General features: G+C 46.6%; 2 protein-coding genes across 6 annotated transcripts; one reads left to right on the forward strand and one right to left on the reverse strand.

The window, feature by feature from the left end:
* The first annotated feature begins 820 nt into the window (after window positions 1–820).
* Window positions 821–4,379, forward strand: tomm34 (translocase of outer mitochondrial membrane 34). The gene is made up of 8 exons (XM_066702065.1): window positions 821–1,047; window positions 1,167–1,330; window positions 1,777–1,876; window positions 2,011–2,163; window positions 2,264–2,421; window positions 2,654–2,795; window positions 3,222–3,348; window positions 3,628–4,379. The coding sequence occupies exons 2-8, from the start codon at window positions 1,198–1,200 to the stop codon at window positions 3,736–3,738; spliced, it is 924 nt and encodes a 307-aa protein (XP_066558162.1). The 5' UTR covers window positions 821–1,047; window positions 1,167–1,197; the 3' UTR covers window positions 3,739–4,379.
* Window positions 4,380–5,331: 952 nt separating this feature from the next.
* Window positions 5,332–17,015, reverse strand: pabpc1l (poly(A) binding protein, cytoplasmic 1-like). Of its 5 annotated transcripts, none has more exons than XM_066702061.1 (17): window positions 16,283–17,015; window positions 14,822–15,024; window positions 13,881–14,074; window positions 13,331–13,446; window positions 12,611–12,697; window positions 12,011–12,150; window positions 11,814–11,908; window positions 9,870–10,007; window positions 9,551–9,646; window positions 9,025–9,291; window positions 7,548–7,635; window positions 7,331–7,450; window positions 6,988–7,130; window positions 6,592–6,688; window positions 6,353–6,483; window positions 6,038–6,115; window positions 5,332–5,658 (listed from the first exon to the last, which is right to left on the reverse strand). In XM_066702061.1, the coding sequence occupies exons 2-16, from the start codon at window positions 15,012–15,014 to the stop codon at window positions 6,053–6,055; spliced, it is 1,968 nt and encodes a 655-aa protein (XP_066558158.1). In that variant the 5' UTR covers window positions 15,015–15,024; window positions 16,283–17,015; the 3' UTR covers window positions 5,332–5,658; window positions 6,038–6,052. The 5 variants fall into 5 exon arrangements, with proteins under 5 accessions (XP_066558158.1, XP_066558156.1, XP_066558157.1 ...); XM_066702059.1 differs by having other exon boundaries at window positions 9,548–9,646; XM_066702060.1 differs by lacking the exon at window positions 16,283–17,015 and adding an exon at window positions 16,137–16,274 and having other exon boundaries at window positions 9,548–9,646.
* Window positions 17,016–17,145: the final 130 nt, after the last annotated feature.

The raw sequence follows: 17,145 nt of genomic DNA on the forward strand, positions 1-17,145 counted from the left end.
CATTATATTATTATTAGTAGTAGTAGTATACTGGCCAGTACAGCAGTCTTAATTTAAATAATAATAACATCATAATAAAGTGTGGAGTAGTGGTTAGGTCTCAGGACTCCTGAGTGGAGGATCGTGGGTGCAGTCCCAGGTGCAGATTGCTCCAGTAAAAACCCAGCTGTATGCGTAATTGTATGTAAAAATGATGTGCTATATTATACCAATTGTAAATCGCCCTGGATAAGAGCGTCTGCTAAGAAATATAATACAATACTGTATTATTTTCTGTATGTGACAAAACACAGATTACTATACTCCCGCAGACCTCAGTTGAAGATATAGAAAACATCTATACTGACTCTGCCACATACACAAGGTTACATATGATTTGTATTCACCAGATTATTGATTTGGCTAGGTTAGAAAGAACACAAACAAAACATGTATCTTTTAAGAGAGGGAGGAGAGGTAAAGAATCAAGGTATATTCAATTATGGTATACAAAATGTAGTTACAAAGTAGCCTACATTTAGAGACTTTAAATTCTAGTCATGAAAAGCTACATTATAGAAAATCATTAAAAAGTGACACTGTGTATTTATACAATATGTCTGCTAATGTTAAAAGCCTACTTTCCGTATGTATAGTTCCCATTGCCCTGATCCTGAGCACTGGGCCCGTGTGCCGATGCCGGGCCAGTGCTGGTGTTAATTAGTCCTGTCAATAAAGCTTTGTGAATTGAACAGAATTAGCAGACCGGGTCGTGTGACTAATAACCTGAACCGCGCAGGGAGGCGCGCTTCCCAGCACGGCCGCTGGGGGGCGCGGCAGAGAGGGGAGCTGCTTGGTTTTTGGTTGCCTGTGAATTGAAACGGCGGAAATCCAAACTAAGGAAACGAAACTGTAATCCTACACCCTCTGAAAACAGGCCAGCCCCCTCCCGGGACCAGCCGGCTCCTGTCCCCGTACCGGAGAAACCGGCGTGACGAGCGAGCTGAGCCGGCCATTGTAGCTGCTGTAACACAGGGGTTATCAGTCGTCATCGGACAACAGTCACCGGTATGTGTGTGTTCACTTATATTTGTAAAGCACCGCTGTCTTTGTTTAAGGCGTTGAAACTTCTACCGGCGTTTTAACCACACACGCAACCTTTCCTTTTAATTATGCCCACGATGCAGCCGATACAAATACGACATACGAGGCGCAGAGATGCCCCCGAAGGGACGCCCGGCTCAGTCGGTGGCCCAGCTGAAACAAGCCGGCAACGAGCGCTTCAAGAGCGGCCAGTACGGGGAGGCCGTCTTGCTCTACTCCCAGGCCATCAAACTGCACGAAAAGTCCGGTAAAGTTGCCTTCCTGTGTCGCACAGCCCGTGTGCAAACGGGACCACGCCGCTTTACGTCATGTTTTGTGTGTGATTATTCACGGCGGAGGTTTCTAGAAGTACAGCACTGCGACAGGCATCGGGTACAGCATGGAGGACCGCTAGAGAGCCAGGAACAGCTGGGTGTTCAGTATTAACGCACACGGCCCTGTTCACAGACGGGTTGTCAGTCATCTCTGGTCATGCTTTGCACTGGCCTCGGGTTGCAGTCAGTGTAAAGCAGGCGTCCATTACTTACAAGAAAAAGGTAGAAATTAAGTAGACATTGAAGAAACCGCAGTAAGTTATTGAAAGCTAAAAAGAATTAAATAACTGGTTATACATTATGTGTGTTTGTGTGTATGTATGTATATATGTCTGCTAATAAATGAATCATAATTGTAATTGTGCAACCCTGCTTGTAGGTAAGAAGAATCCAGAGGAGCTGAGTATCCTGTACTCCAACCGCGCAGCCAGTTACCTGAAGGATGGGAACTGTGCGGAGTGCGTGAAGGACTGCAGTGTGTGAGTACGATGCCCCAGACCTGAGCACCGGCGCCCTGTTCTGCCCAGCTTTCTGTTCCTCTTGTTCTGTCGCTGTCTGTGCAACCTCTCCTGATACCTGTCTCATCCTTTGCTCCCCCTGTCTGTGCCCTCAGCTCTCTGGACCTCTCTCCGTTCGGAGTGAAGCCGCTGCTGAGGCGGGCCGCGGCGTACGAGGCACTGGAGAGATACAGGCTGGCCTACGTGGATTACAAGACCGTCCTGCAGGTCGACTGCGGGATCCCTGCGGCCCACGACGGCACTAACAGGTATGAGCGCAAGGCACACAAAAGCAAATGGGTTTCTACGGAAGAAGCACCTAAACTTACGTTGTGCAAAACTGACAAGTCGTGTGTTTCTGCTGGGCAGGATGACGAAGGCCCTATCGGAGCAGGACGGGCCGTGCTGGCGGGAGAAGCTGCCCCCAATCCCCCCAGTCCCGCTGGAGGTCCGCGAGAGACTGGCACAGTCCACTACCACCATCAAAGCTGTCCCAACACCGCAGCAGAATGGTGCCGCCGACACAGGTGAGAGGGAAAAAAACTAAAATAACGCAGGGGTTGCAATCTGGCTTTCCAGTTGTGTAGAAACTGAACAGAAACTAGCTGCAGCACATGTGAGAACATCGTGCACATCGGATGCTTACTTGTTAGCTTACAAACCTAAAGACAAGTTGCCTCTTGGGGAGTAAGGGGACAGGGAGGCACACGGCCGGGGCGGCAGCATGCTGGGAGTCTGAGGTGTGTGGTGTCCCCACAGGCGCCGAGGCCGTGAAGCGCGCCCAGTTGCTGAAGGAGGAAGGCAACACGCTGGTGAAGAAGGGGGAACACAGGAGAGCCGCGGAGAAATACAGCGAGAGCCTCAATCTCAATGCCAGCGAGGTCACCACCTACACCAACAGGTAGGAGTCGGAGTATTCTGTTTTATGGTATGGTTTTTATCATTAGTTTCAATTTGAAACGTATCGAATTACGAATTGTATGTCCACACGGCGAGTATAGCCTATAGGTGCATACTTGATGTTTAAACAAATATGATTATTTTATATCGTTATCATCAGTATCCTGGGGTAATTAATAGGCTACTACTAATGAATTATGAAATATATGAAAATCTGTTCGCTAGTACTGTACAGAATGCCACATATTCTGATTTTCAGATTTCTCACTAAATATCCCTATTTCAAAATGGCAGCTGTAAGGCAGCCTAAGAGCCTCTGCTAACAGACACATTATTAGAAGAATAATCATGTTTGTGGCGAAGAGTGACCTGAAAGCTCGGGCCCGTGTGTGATGAACTGACGGGGCTGCTGGTTTGTGCTGCGCAGGGCTCTGTGCTACCTGTCTCTGAAGATGTACAGAGAGGCCGTGCGGGACTGCGAGGAGGCGCTGAGGCTCGACCCCAGCAACATCAAGGCGCTATACAGGCGAGCACAGGCCCGCAAGGAACTGAAGGTGAGGGCACTGTCGCCAGTCTGTGAGTATGAATCCTGCAGCAGAGTCCCTGCTAACAATGTTGCCACAACGTTGTGTGTTAGCTGGGGTATACACATTGTGTAGATTTGTCTTTCAGTCCAGTTTTAAAATGACTGGAAATCCCTCCGCTCTGTTGAGGATCAGGTTGTGTGATCAGTATGTTTTAAAATCTCAACCTTTCCTTTCCTTGCGTCATGTTAAAGACTATTCCTTTACGGTCTCGTCACTGACTGGTGTCTCCTCCCCTTCTTCTCCAAGGAGTACAAGGCCTGCGCTGCTGATATCAACACCCTGCTGAAGATCGAGCCCCAGAACACAGCTGCTCAGAAACTGCAGCAGGAGCTGCAGCGGGTGAAGAAGGGGCAGTGACCGCACGGCAGCGGGCTGCCCGACAGGCACTGCCCGGCTCCTCCAGCCTTAAAGACTGTTAGTCTAAAAAAAAAAAAAAAAAAAAAAATACACACACACACACTCACTCACTCCAGACAGGGGGTGGGGGCAGGGATTGAGGAATCCATCATCTCATTCACAGGCATTAAACAGTTCTGTCACATGGCTGATTGATTGAAGGCTTTCCACAACAATTGGATCTGCGCTAGATTAGAGGTGTCATCTGCACCCGTCACTGAAGCCAGACTTCAGCTCGACCTTTCTTAGAATGTAGTAATTAAGTTAATTTAAACCAGGGGTGAGGATTGCATATTGGGGCAAAGTTCTAGGAGAAGGCCGGTCAGCCTGGTGGGGGGTCGTTTCCCATCTGGAGTGCGAGTGAAAGCTTACATACTGTGTAGCTGCTTTAAAACCTTGAACAAGCTTAGTTTGCCTTGGAAGGGAACCAGTGTGTTATAAAATAATGTATGTGTGAGCTATCGAAGGGACAGGGGGGTCTTATTTTGTAGGTGTAGTTTCTGTTCAGTGACATTGTGCATGCTTGACTGATAGGAGTGGTGATAACTTGATGGTTTACAATAAAAGGGCTCACTTTTCTATTAAAAGCTACATCCCTGCTGTATGATGTTTGAAAAAAGATTGATTTGGTACCTGGTGTCAGGGCTCCAGATCATGATCGAAGGCTCAGTTTCTCTGCATTGGACACTGAAGTCTGTCACCAGGCCCCGCTTCCCTCCACCCACAAGCATGTGCCTTCCCTACTTCAGGCCCCCTTTGATCAGCACCCACCCACATACTGAACTCACGGAGACCGAGGTTGCTAAAAGCACAGGTGAGCCTGTCCAGATTTCAGATTTTAAAATGCTCCCTAATGCACTTCACAGTGGCAGCAGCACTGCTAGAATACACATCATAGACCAGATTATGAATGTACAATTGGATTCATTTCTCACGCCACCCAACACAACCTTTAACACATCATATTTTGCACCGTTTGTCACTCAGGCTGTGCCCTGGAAGTATATTTAAGTGCTTTCCTGTGTTGAATAGAGTTTAGATATGAACCTGCAAAAGTGTTTTGGGGTGGGTTGGTGGGTCGGTTCGCAGCAGCCAATGTCAGTCTCACCCAGCAGAGGCAGTAAGCGCAGGCCTTGCCAGCCCCGCCCAACCCTGTTGTAAAATGACACGCATGCAAAGCACTTTGACTCTTCAGGCCTGGAGAATATGACCCAACAGAGCGGGATGGAGCTCTCGAGAACCACAGGGTTCCAGAATGTGGGCAATGGTCCCCCTTTCCCTCCAACCCAACAGTAAGGTCCCTCTGTACACCCATCACAGGACAGCACGACACAAGCTTGTCTTCAGCACAGCTGGGAGGCCACAATAGAAAGTGTCGTCACTATCAATAACGGGCAATCGGCTGTGTAAATAAGCCCAGCACAGCAGTTTGCTCCTCTCCCCTCCCACTGAACACACAAGCAGTCCTCGATCAAGGGTCGGTTACAAACCACACGGGCATAAAAACAGCAAGATTTGAGATCACAAGACGGTAATAAATACCCATAAACCAGATCCACTTAAGGTTTTTATTTAATGCACAAAGAAAAAGACAAATTTAAACTACAAGGTTCTGAATATATAATATTTGGTAACAAAAGTTTGAAAAAAAAAAAAAAAAAAAATCTTCACTTACAAACGGCCTATACTGGCTCATTAAACTTTCTGCATCCGACCAACACACTTCGCCAGGTTTCTCATTTCCTAAACAAATGCGGTTTGCAAGACTAGTTTCCTTTTTTATTTTATATTTTTAAATTTTACTATTTTTTTTCATTTTTTTTTCATTTTTATTTTCCTTCTTCAATGAAGCCTCTTTCTCCATAGCAGCAGGGCCCGGCGCTGCAAAACAAATCATCACATTCCTCCATTCCCAGAGCGAGCATCAGACCAAACACAAGCAGGTTGAATTTGAGCAAACATTAAAATCCAACTTGGTTCACTGATGTTAAAAATCAACCAGTTTCAGCTAAATGCAATGTTAATGTGCAGCATTTCTAGCTGGGAGCTAAATGTGCAGTCCGGGTTAAAATTAACATGTTTTTCTACTGCTGTGCTGCAGCAGACAGCACACACCCCGAGCACAGTTCAGAGCATGCATCTGTCACTCTTTACCTTGTCTAAGTTTCTCACAGTTTTGGGCACTTCACAGCCTGCATCAGCTGTCCTCTCTAGCAAACTCAAGACTCTCCATCAGTGCTGCCTAGGGAGCAGGAGTTACCTGAGGGGGCACTTATCACTTCTTGGGGGAGACCTCTTTAGCCTGGTGAGCCTGCAGCACGGCCACTGCCTCATCCACCTGTACCGGGAGGAGAGGAGCACCACACAGGTGGGTCCCTGGGAAAATCAGGACTCCGCAACATTCCCCAATCCCACCCAACCCCCACCACCACACCACACCACGTCATTAGCAGCCCACGCCCCACCCTTGCCCCATAAGGATTTAGTCTAAGCAGGGAACCTTACAAGGTAATACTGTATTACCCAAAATGCTATAGGCCATAAGACTTAAGCACTGGTCCCCACAGCAGTGTACCTTGGAGTGCAGGGACTCGGGGGACTCCAGCATGTGCAGCAGCTCCGAGTTGTCGATCTCCAGCAGCATGCCAGTGATCTTGCCGGCCAGCGCAGGGTGCATGGCCTGGATCAGTGGGTACAGACGCTCGCCTGCAACGGCACAGGAACATCAGAGCGGGACGGACAGCCCAGCCAGGAGCACACCCCAGACTGACAGACAGACGGATGCACAGACCATGGAAATGGCTCGAATCTTACCCAGCAGCTGTTTCTGCTCCATCATGGGGGCGGAGGCTAACATGGAAGCAGTGAGGGGCTCCTGTCCTCGTACGTGGACCGCCGACTCCATCACCTGCTGCACATCAACACAGCCCAACACCACCAGCTGAGCCACAGTACAGCTCCACACATCCAGCATACATTTATAAAGTCAACTTAACTTTGGGCAGAACAGGTTTGTCCCAAGTAGGCTACCATATACATCCATTCTATCATACTCAGTTTTCACTTAACATTTAACCCTCTGTTGCCCAGATTGCAGTTATGACTGCAGCTGCTCAGTCTGCAATAAAATGTGTAGTTGGTACATTGAGGTCTGCAAATGCTGGTCTATACCTTTAAAGCAGAGAGGTATGAAAGCATGGCTGGAGTTACCTGCTGCACAGGGATCTGTCCGGGCAGGGAGAGGACCTGCTGCACGTTCCGGACCCCAGCTGAGTATTTGTACTGGTTGACACTGCGCATGACTCCTCCACCCATGGGAGCTCGTCCGCCCGCTGTCTGGGTGCCGATGTTGGCTGCGGAGATGGGCAATGGCACGAAATAAACCCAACGTTCTACATCAGCTGCAACTCCAACACATCCCCTCCAGCCGCCTCCGATGCCAACACGCAGCCCGTGAGAGGGAGGCCGGTACGGTTAAAGAAGTTAATCATGAGGATGATGGAACATGAACCCCCACCCCCTGCCCGATTTGGTTTATAACAGGCTACCGTACCCATCCTTTGAGTACTGGTCAGGACCCGCGGGGCCTGTGTGGAGGCCTGCCTCATGGTGCTGATGGGAGTGGAGGGACGGCGCGGCATGGCGGGTCTGATCAGCTGGGCCTGGTATGGCGCTGTGGAGAGATTTTTAATCTAACAAATCTGAAACACGCCATTTTGGTCCCCAGAGCAATCCCCCGCACCATTAAAAGACTGCCAAGATGGACTCACCCTGTGGTCTGGGCGGCTGGGTGGTCCAGCGGGGGGATGCACGGATCGGGGTCACTGTGTTGGGGGCATAGAAAGAGCGGCTCTGGGCCTGTGGGAACAATACTAAACATTAACCATTCCTATAAAAAAAAAATAATAATATATATAGATATAGAGATAGATGTATATTAACCTATTAAGGATTTTATTTACAGTGAGGGAAAAAAGTATTTGATCCCCTGCTGATTTTGTATGTTTGCCCACTGACAAAGAAATGATCAGTCTATAATTTTAATGGTAGGTGTATTTTAACAGTGAGAGACAGAATAACAATAACAAAATCCAGAAAAACGCATTTCAAAAAAGTTATAAATTGATTTGCATGTTAATGAGGGAAATAAGTATTTGACCCCTTTGACTTAGTACTTGGTGGCAAAACCCTTGTTGGCAATCACAGAGGTCAGACGTTTCTTGTAGTTGGCCACCAGGTTTGCACACATCTCAGGAGGGATTTTGTCCCACTCCTCTTTGCAGATCCTCTCCAAGTCATTAAGGTTTCGAGGCTGACGTTTGGCAACTCGAACCTTCAGCTCCCTCCACAGATTTTCTATGGGATTAAGGTCTGGAGACTGGCTAGGCCACTCCAGGACCTTAATGTGCTTCTTCTTGATCCACTCCTTTGTTGCCTTGGCTGTGTGTTTTGGGTCATTGTCATGCTGGAATACCCATCCACGACCCATTTTCAATGCCCTGGCTGAGGGAAGGAGGTTCTCACCCAAGATTTGACGGTACATGGCCCCGTCCATCGTCCCTTTGATGCGGTGCAGTTGTCCTGTCCCCTTAGCAGAAAAACACCCCCAAAGCATAATGTTTCCACCTCCACGAGGTGAGATCTTGCATGGAGCCCCAGATCGAGGGAGACTGACAGTTATTTTGTGTTTCTTCCATTTGCGAATAATCGCACCAACTGTTGTCACCTTCTCACCAAGCTGCTTGGCGATGGTCTTGTAGCCCATTCCAGCCTTGTGTAGGTCTACAATCTTGTCCCTGACATCCTTGGACAGCTCTTTGGTCTTGGCCATGGTGGAGAGTTTGGAATCTGATTGATTGATTGCTTCTGTGGACAGGTGTCTTTTATACAGGTAACGAGCTGAGATTAGGAGCACTCTCTTAAAGGGAGTGCTCCTAATCTCAGCTCGTTACCTGTATAAAAGACACCTGGGAGCCAGAAATCTTGCTGATTGATAGGGGATCAAATACTTATTTCCCTCATTAACATGCAAATCAATTTATAACTTTTTTGAAATGCGTTTTTCTGGATTTTGTTGTTGTTATTCGGTCTCTCACTGTTAAAATACACCTACCATTAAAATTATAGGCTGATCATTTCTTTGTCAGTGGGCTAATGTACAAAATCAGCAGGGGATCAAATACTTTTTTCCCTCACTGTATGTGGATGTTTGCCCAGAGAGCCCTACGCCCAGGAAAAGCTGGGTACCTGTGGGACTGCAGGCATGAAGTAACCCGAGGACTGCTGGTAGGAGCCGATGATGGGAGGGGGCATGGCACGGACGCTGGCCAGCCGCTGCATGTACTGGTTGGTGAGGATGGCCTTACGTTCCTCCTTCCTCTGTGCCAGTGCCACGTACAGCGGCTTGGTGCTCACAATGCGGCCGTTCATCTCAGTCACCGCCTTGGTGGCCTCCTCAGGCGACGAGAAGCACACGAAGCCGAAGCCCTTGCTCTTGTTGCCATCGGTCATCACCTGCAGGGGAAACATGGGGGAGGGGAGCAGGTTTCCCTTAATACACAGCGTGGGACAACATTCATCTCTAATGGTCAACACACACTGGGTATTAATTGGACTCCTGCTCAAGGAGTTAAATGGTGAATACCCCGCACTGAACTGGGCTCAGAAAGCACGACTGTCATACATTACACTGTATGCATGTTACTATAATGCACCGTGCTGAACTGGGCACAGTGCACAACTTTGTGACAGACACTGGAAGTTAAGCTGCCACCTTGGCGCTGGTGATGGTGCCGTATGGCATGAACTCCTTCCTCAGCCTCTCATCGTCAATCCCATCATCCAGGTTCTTCACATACAGGTTGACGCCCTGAGAACAGCAACAGGAGGGACACCAGTCATGGTAAATGCTACCTTTGATTTCCACAATGCAAGCAAACAAAATGTACAGTTTTGTACTGGAAGCATTAACAAAACTAGACACACTCCTCATGCTAGGGATATTACATATTTAGGTCTTGCAGGTTTGGTCAGCACAGCCCTGGGGCATAACCCAGGCCAGCCAGGGGCAGAAGCAGCACGGCAGACAGTACCTGGTAGCGGTGGATCCTCTCCTGCTTGATCTGTTCAAATTTGCGCTTCAGCTCCCCCTGCCGCTCCATGCGCTTCTGAGCCCGGCCCACATAGAGCACCCGCCCGGCCAGCTCCTTCCCGTTCATTGCCTCCACAGCCTAGAGGGGGAAAGGAGGAGGAGGAGGAGAAAGAGAAACCTTGAACATGAGCACATGACATGAGCTGGGTTTACGAATGCAGGAACCTAGAAGCTCTACATGAAAGGTTTTATTATTCTGCCCTGCGACAAGATCCACCGTGCTCATTCAATCCACCGACATTCACTGTGCTTGGGGAAAACTCAATTCCTCAAGATTGTGGTTTCGGTGAAAGTTTGTGGGGCAACATTGAGGGTCTTCTAGTTCCACAACATCAGTGATCTTCAAATCAAGACCTTGGGCGGGTTGTACTAACGGGATCTGATCCCGGATCCGATCTTGATCTGCATCTCAAATTGTGTTGTACTAAACAGATCAGGGCTCAATTTGAGCTCAGATCGGAGCTCAAAAATGATCCTGCTTTTGAGCAGGATCAAAGCTTGATCCGACTTTTTAAGATGCAGGAACTCTGTATACTTCCATCTTGTTCGCTGGCGTCAAACACGCAGACCGCAGGTATTTAAATACAGGCAAAAGCCTTTAGGGGTTTTTCGGGAAAATATATTAACAGCATGAAGCATATTTAACCTCACAGACATAACTGATCCTGTTTTAGGACCTACATCAAAGCGCAGTCATGCCATACCAAAATGTTTGAAGCTGCATTTAGCATTGAGATATTTTGCAACCAGCAGGTTTCAGCAAATAGTAGGTAGCATTATCGATGTAGGCAAGTCTGTTTAAGCACAGATAAACAATGAAAATGTGACTTGTGATTTACAAAGATTTGCACTTTCAAATAATAGAATGTTGAACCGTTCATTCTGCTTTTGTGTCTTTATGGTGAGGTGTAGTTTGTGTGCTATTAGGGTTGTATTTATTTACATTGTAAAAAAAATTGTGTAAAAGCTCTTATTTCTCCCGCATCCCCATTGCAAACTAATGTAGCAACTCCACGGCTGTGCAATGCTATGAGAAGCGCCCCTACACTCCATAGTTAAGACATTTCTTAAAACTCACCTTTTTAAAAAAGCTTTTAAGGATCTTACTTTTAGTTGCAAGTTTTTTTTTTTTTTTTATAATAATCGAGTTGCTACTGCTGTGTTGAGCATTTGATCTTGTCCGTTTTGACTGTTTGACATGTAGCACTATTGGGTATGATAAAAGCACATTATAAATACAATTGATTGGCTAATATAATTTTTGTAGTTGATGAGTTAAAGAAACGCACATCAATGCAAGAAAACTGCAAAGGTTGTGTACTTTGTGAGGTTTTAACGGATCCCATGTGCCCTGTCCTTGACAGATAACTTTTCTGATGACAGACTACAAATGATCGTGTTTGATCCAGCGGCAACGATAAGCAAACTAAGCTTATTTAATTAAGTCATCAGCAATAGCACAGTATAGTATAGTTTTCTGAAAGGTTTATGATTGTCATCGAGTCATTAGAGCAGTAGACTTTCAAATAGCTGCACAGAGCCTGACGAGACATTTTATGTCAATAGGAAACTGCTAGTTACCGCACGCGCTGCTTAATATTTGCATCAGAAAATCGGATCAGCAGAGCCAGATCTTGATCTGCTTCGTACAATGCTTTCTCATGATCCGGATCCAGTGATCCCAGATCTTATCCCGTTAGTACAACCGGCCCCCGATGATCTTGAAGACCCTATTCTAGGCAGACTAAAGAAAACTGCTACATCGTACGCAGGAGGGCCTTCTACCCTAGTGTGCTAACAGGCCCCTCAGCTTGCCCTCAACTCAAAAGCCCCAAGAGAAACCCTGCCGACCATATGCATCAGTGACAAGTGACCCCTGCTTGACCTTCTGTGCATCTTCATGGTTCTCGTAGTTCACAAAACCGAAGCCCCGAGACCGGCCTCGCTCGTCCACCATCACCCGCACACTGAGCGTCTTCCCTGCAGGAGAGGAGTGTCCAATTGATGCACATTAAAAATCAATAACTACTGTACCTCCGAGTCTGTTAGTGTGGTGCATAGAGTCTGAACTTTTTCTCTTACCGTACTCTGAAAACATCTCCCTGAGTTTCTCGTCATCAAAGTCCTCCCCAAAGTTCTTGATGTACACGTTGGTGAATTCCATCGCCTTCGCCCCGAACTCCGCCTCCCTCTCCTTTCGAGATTTGAAATGGCCAACAAAGCTGCAGCCCCAAAACCCCCAACCCCAGAAAATAGCAGCAAAAAAATTAAAGCATGTTAACTGCTGGTGACCAAAAACAAAACCGTACAATACAATTTTACTCGCATCAATACAGTTTTAATATATACTTGCATCTTAATGCAGGAAATGTGCAAAAAGAGCAAGTACTTCAAAAATGCATGAAAATTCAGATAACAGAAGCAGGAAACATCTGGCTTTGCTGCTCAACTACTTTGTCTCAGCAGGATGGGGTCATCTTTTTCTCATGTAGGCCTTAATGCACATCTACCTAAACTACCAAGCAAAAATACAAATCACTTTTTTTGTTCTCCAAGGTAATCTGGGGTCTTTTCACAAAACAAGAAATCTATATTTGTGCATTAGGTAGTAGGTAGAGGCCAAAGATCTACTTCAACAAGAAAAAAAAAATGTACCTGAAAACAGACTAACTTTTCACTGACCTAAACAGGGACATCTGACAATATTTTCCCAGGACACAGGACACTGGGCCTGTAAAGCCAGATGCCAATTCTCTACCTGTCTCTAGGCTGTGCAAAAACAAAACGTTAAATGCAAAAAGTGCATCGTGATTATTGTAAACTTTAATACACATTATTGCATTGCTCCTGCAGCAGTATATGTGTAGAGCCCTATACCCAATAGGAAGCCCTTCAAGGCTACTCTACGGTGCAGCATTCTTCCATATTCCCACCAGCTCCTCATACAATGGACATCAGATAACTGTTTAAATAATGAAGGAGCTGAGCCGACTGCAATGTAATGAACCGAGAGAGCTTCAGCTGCAGCAGTCCCCCCAGACAAACACTGACATCGCATCAGCTGTACAAACTATTTTACAGAGTCTAAATCTTACCCACTGCTGCTTACAACTGGGGGGGGGGGGAGGGAGAGAGGGAACTGAGACAATAAAACAAAATCCTAAGCACCAGTTTTATCAGAAATCAAACCAGGTGGTCTCAGCCAGCTTTCCATTACAGTCACTCTGTACAGACTGGCCTCGGCCAGGCTACAAAGATGCAGCAGATATTATGCAATATCTACCAGACATCCCCTCCCCCAAAAATCACTGATCATGAGAACAGTGGTAAACCCATTAATTTAGGGCCCCCTTCCCCATCCCCATCCCCATCCCCACCCCCACCCCCACCCCTGGTACCCACACTTTGCGATCATTGAGCAGCATCCCATTCATGGTCTCAATAGCTCGGTTGGCAGCCTCCTGGGTCTCAAAGTGAACAAACCCATAGCCTTTAGAGCCGTTCTCATCACACACCACCTGCAAACAGACACCAGTTAAAGCATTCAAACCATCACAGGGTTAGAAACTACCGCATTACTCAAAGTACAATTTTTCAAAGCAGAAAAATTATGCATCACAACTTACAAAACACTACTTTTAAGTACAGTCCAACTTACTTTACAGTATATTCACAGTACTAATATTAGAAGGTTTGAAAAATACATGGGGGTTTCAGGAACGTGGAGGGCTACTTCTGTTAAATTTCCCCATTTGCCTTAAAAAGGTAAAATGTCACCAAGGCTGAAAACCGTCGGAGCTTAACTGTATTCTTCGGTTTACTGTAGAGAAAGACTAAAGGATTGGAGATGCCGCATCGAAAAAGGATGCTACTTAACACTCTTCTATGCATCTCGCATCTGTGTGTTTAGGGTGCGTTTAGCATGTGTCATTGGTGTGCTGGCCCCACCCACCTTGCAGGACAGGATGTTGCCAAAGGCAGAGAAGGTGTCATACAGAGCCTTGTTATCGATTGACTCGTCCATGTTCTTGATGAAGATGTTGCCCACGCCGGACTTGCGCAGCCCCGGGTCGCGCTGGGACCACATGATCCTGATGGGCCGGCCCTTGATGACCTCGTAATTCATTGTATCGAGCGCGCACTCCGCTGACAACGAGAGGGCAGAGCAATGTTTCAGCATTGGCACCCACAATTACTTATCAGGAGTGTCAAATCTCAAAGCAGATCAATATAGATGGGACAGCACACCTGTAAGCATTCTAACTAAAATAAAACTGAAGATAAATAAACCTCAGTAAACTAAAGGTCCTTTACTATAGAAACTACAGATTCTGTATGGTCGCTTAATAGATAAAAAAAAAATATGCATTTCTCCTCACCAACTGGAAACACACATTGTTTTGGGATGTTAAAATACATTACATGCATACCATAGCATGTGGATATTTGTGCAAGCCTCTGAAAAGTAATAGGGTAATAACTGATTGGCAATTTGCGTCAGTAAAATTTTAATCAAGGACAGCAGCTCAGGCTCTCGTGTACTAACCCAGCTGCGAGCACTAAAGCATCTTAAAGGCAGCAAGACAGTGGCTAAGTAGGGATCAGAACGGAGGATTTCCCAGCACCCTGGACTAGCCGAAGCAAGAACAGCAAGCAAGAGGAGCACTGCATGCCTAGGGCCTGGACTGAGAGCAGCCCCACACAGCAGGGCCAACACTATAAGAACTAATTTTAGTTTTGTCTTTCTTAAAGATGGGGCCTTATCTTAACAGTCAGGGAGAGAAAACCTGGACACTGAATCTCTTCACTCCTACTCCTGCAAAACAGATGCAACCACTTTCGCTTTCTTCCTTCCTTCCCTCCCACCCCACCCCCAGGAGGAGGCTGGGTCACCGTCAGCAGGCTGCTGGAAGTTGATGTAGGCGTATCCGAGGGATCGGCGGGTGATTATGTCACGACACACACGGATGGACATGATGGGGCCGGCGGGGGAAAACTTCTGGTATAGCATAGCCTCCGTGACATCAGGGTGCAGGTCCCCCACGTACAGGGAGGCCAGGGGGTATGCTGGGCCACTGCTGTTCATCGCGTGCTCACTGGAGGGGAAGGGAGGGGTTACAGCCAGGAAACGCAATACCAATGCCCTACTTTACACCTCCCGACTGTAGGCTTGTTACACTGCACCCCTGTTGGACTTTGTATTGTGCAATAGATCAGGGCTGGTCAACTCTGGTCCTGGAGAGCAAGCCTACAAATTTTAACAGTCTCTCTAGATCGGGAACCAGTAGCTCCAGCCCTTGATGGCTGGCTTTAAAATTACCTTTCTATTAGCAACTGGTTAATATAGGAAATGACAGGTGATTGGACAAGTAGTTCAATTAAGTAATAAACATCTGGGGAGTAATAAACCCCAGAGGTCAGTGCAGCCCTGAGGACTGGAGTTGCCCCTCCTTCTCTCAGCCAGAACACGTAATTGACAAAGCCCAATAACTGAATAACTGACAGTTCATGGCTAGGAGAACAAGGTGCCTCTGCAAGCCTCACGAAATGAGACCACAGAAAACTTTCCAGTCATAAGATCCCCAGGGCTATTTAAACGGTTTTAAATCCCGTAACACCTTTTAACATGTAGTCTAAATACTAGCCCAATACCAGGAACAGACAGTCAAAGTGCTGCAGCGCACGTCTGAGTGTCCATTACATTTGGGTATAATTTCTAGGCAGCCGCCCTGGGACTTACAGCTTACGCAAGCAATTAAAGCATTACAGAAGTGCATGCATGCAATCGATACAGAACTCAATTTGAACATTACAGAAGTGCAGCAGTAAAAACAAGAAACCATTACAATCCGTATACATTCAAGTTCAAGGGCAGATAATACAATATATAAACTAAACAATAGTGACAAGCGCTTTGAATGAATCATTTAAGTCAAATCAATGTGGAAAGAACACTTCCCAGCCGAAACACACGAGTAAGTGTTTGCGTTCACAATGCAGCCCTAATGCCCGGACACTTGCGGATCTTCACAACAGCGGCGAACACAAGCCGCACATTTTAATTCACAAAATAACTTAATCTCGACATCCACACATCTCAACACCGCTTCCCACAATGCAGTGCAGCTCGGTCTATCGAGTGAACGACACGAAGAATTCCCACATCAAAAGCAATATAAAAGCCAATCAAACCGATTACAATACTCACAATGTGTATCCACGACAAAAATACGAGCCGGAGAAAATAACCAAAATCACTGTCCGCTCACTCCGTTGTCGTCCGCAGTTCAACGAGCTCAAAGCATGTAAAAATCAAGGCCGCAAAACCTGTAAACCGACTTCAAAACGACTTACCGGTTTCAGCGGTCAGACAAGTCACTAGCGCTTCACGTCCAGGTTGTATTTTTGTATTTTTTTTTCTTTAATATAATTTTTATGTATTTTTTTTTTTTTTTTTTTTTTTTTTTAAACGCCTTCCATCGCACTCCACACCCGCGCCCGTCTGCTCGCCGTCACCTTTGTAGCTTCCGGTCAGGCCGCACCTGCGCACTCGCATATTATTATTTAAAGCGGAACGGCTTATTTCAAACACCGCCGGCGTGTTTTCTTCCTCAGACAGTCGTTCAGCGCTCCGATAGTGAAATGCGTTTTAAATGTGTTTGTCTTCGGGGCTGCTCCGTCTTTCTGACGCCGGTTCAATCCTAGTGCCAGCTGACGGTTTTAAAATATAGTCTGGCAGAAGTGCGACGTGTAATTTATTTTTAGCAGTTTATTAGACTACTACATGCTTGTATGATTGGTTATAATAATACTGCAGACTTCTATTGAAACTAATCGAATGCATATTGTATAATAAATGATGCACTAGATGCTACCACACACACAGGGAAGGAGAGATCATTAGCAGTGAAGTACAGGATACTCGAGTGTGCAGTGAATAATAACAGATGATGGGTGTTAACTGAGCTGCCAGTTTCCTCTCAAATGCGGGTTCAGGGTCGCCCTGGTGTGTTGACAAGTGTGTCAGCTGTGTTACTGTGTAGTCCAGTGCCCTCACCATGTCACTGTCATAGCATTACCTCTCCCCAGCCCTCTGGCACCAAGGCTTTGTGTCTTCACTACTCATATACTAGGTGGTGGTGTTGTTAAAACTGCCTGTGCATTTGCATCCATCTCAAAGAAGCCAAAACTGGCAAGTAGAATTAGTAACACAATTC

The sequence above is a fragment of the Amia ocellicauda genome, chromosome 4 (assembly GCF_036373705.1).
Source record: "Amia ocellicauda isolate fAmiCal2 chromosome 4, fAmiCal2.hap1, whole genome shotgun sequence".
Classification (NCBI taxonomy): Eukaryota; Metazoa; Chordata; class Actinopteri; order Amiiformes; family Amiidae; genus Amia; species Amia ocellicauda.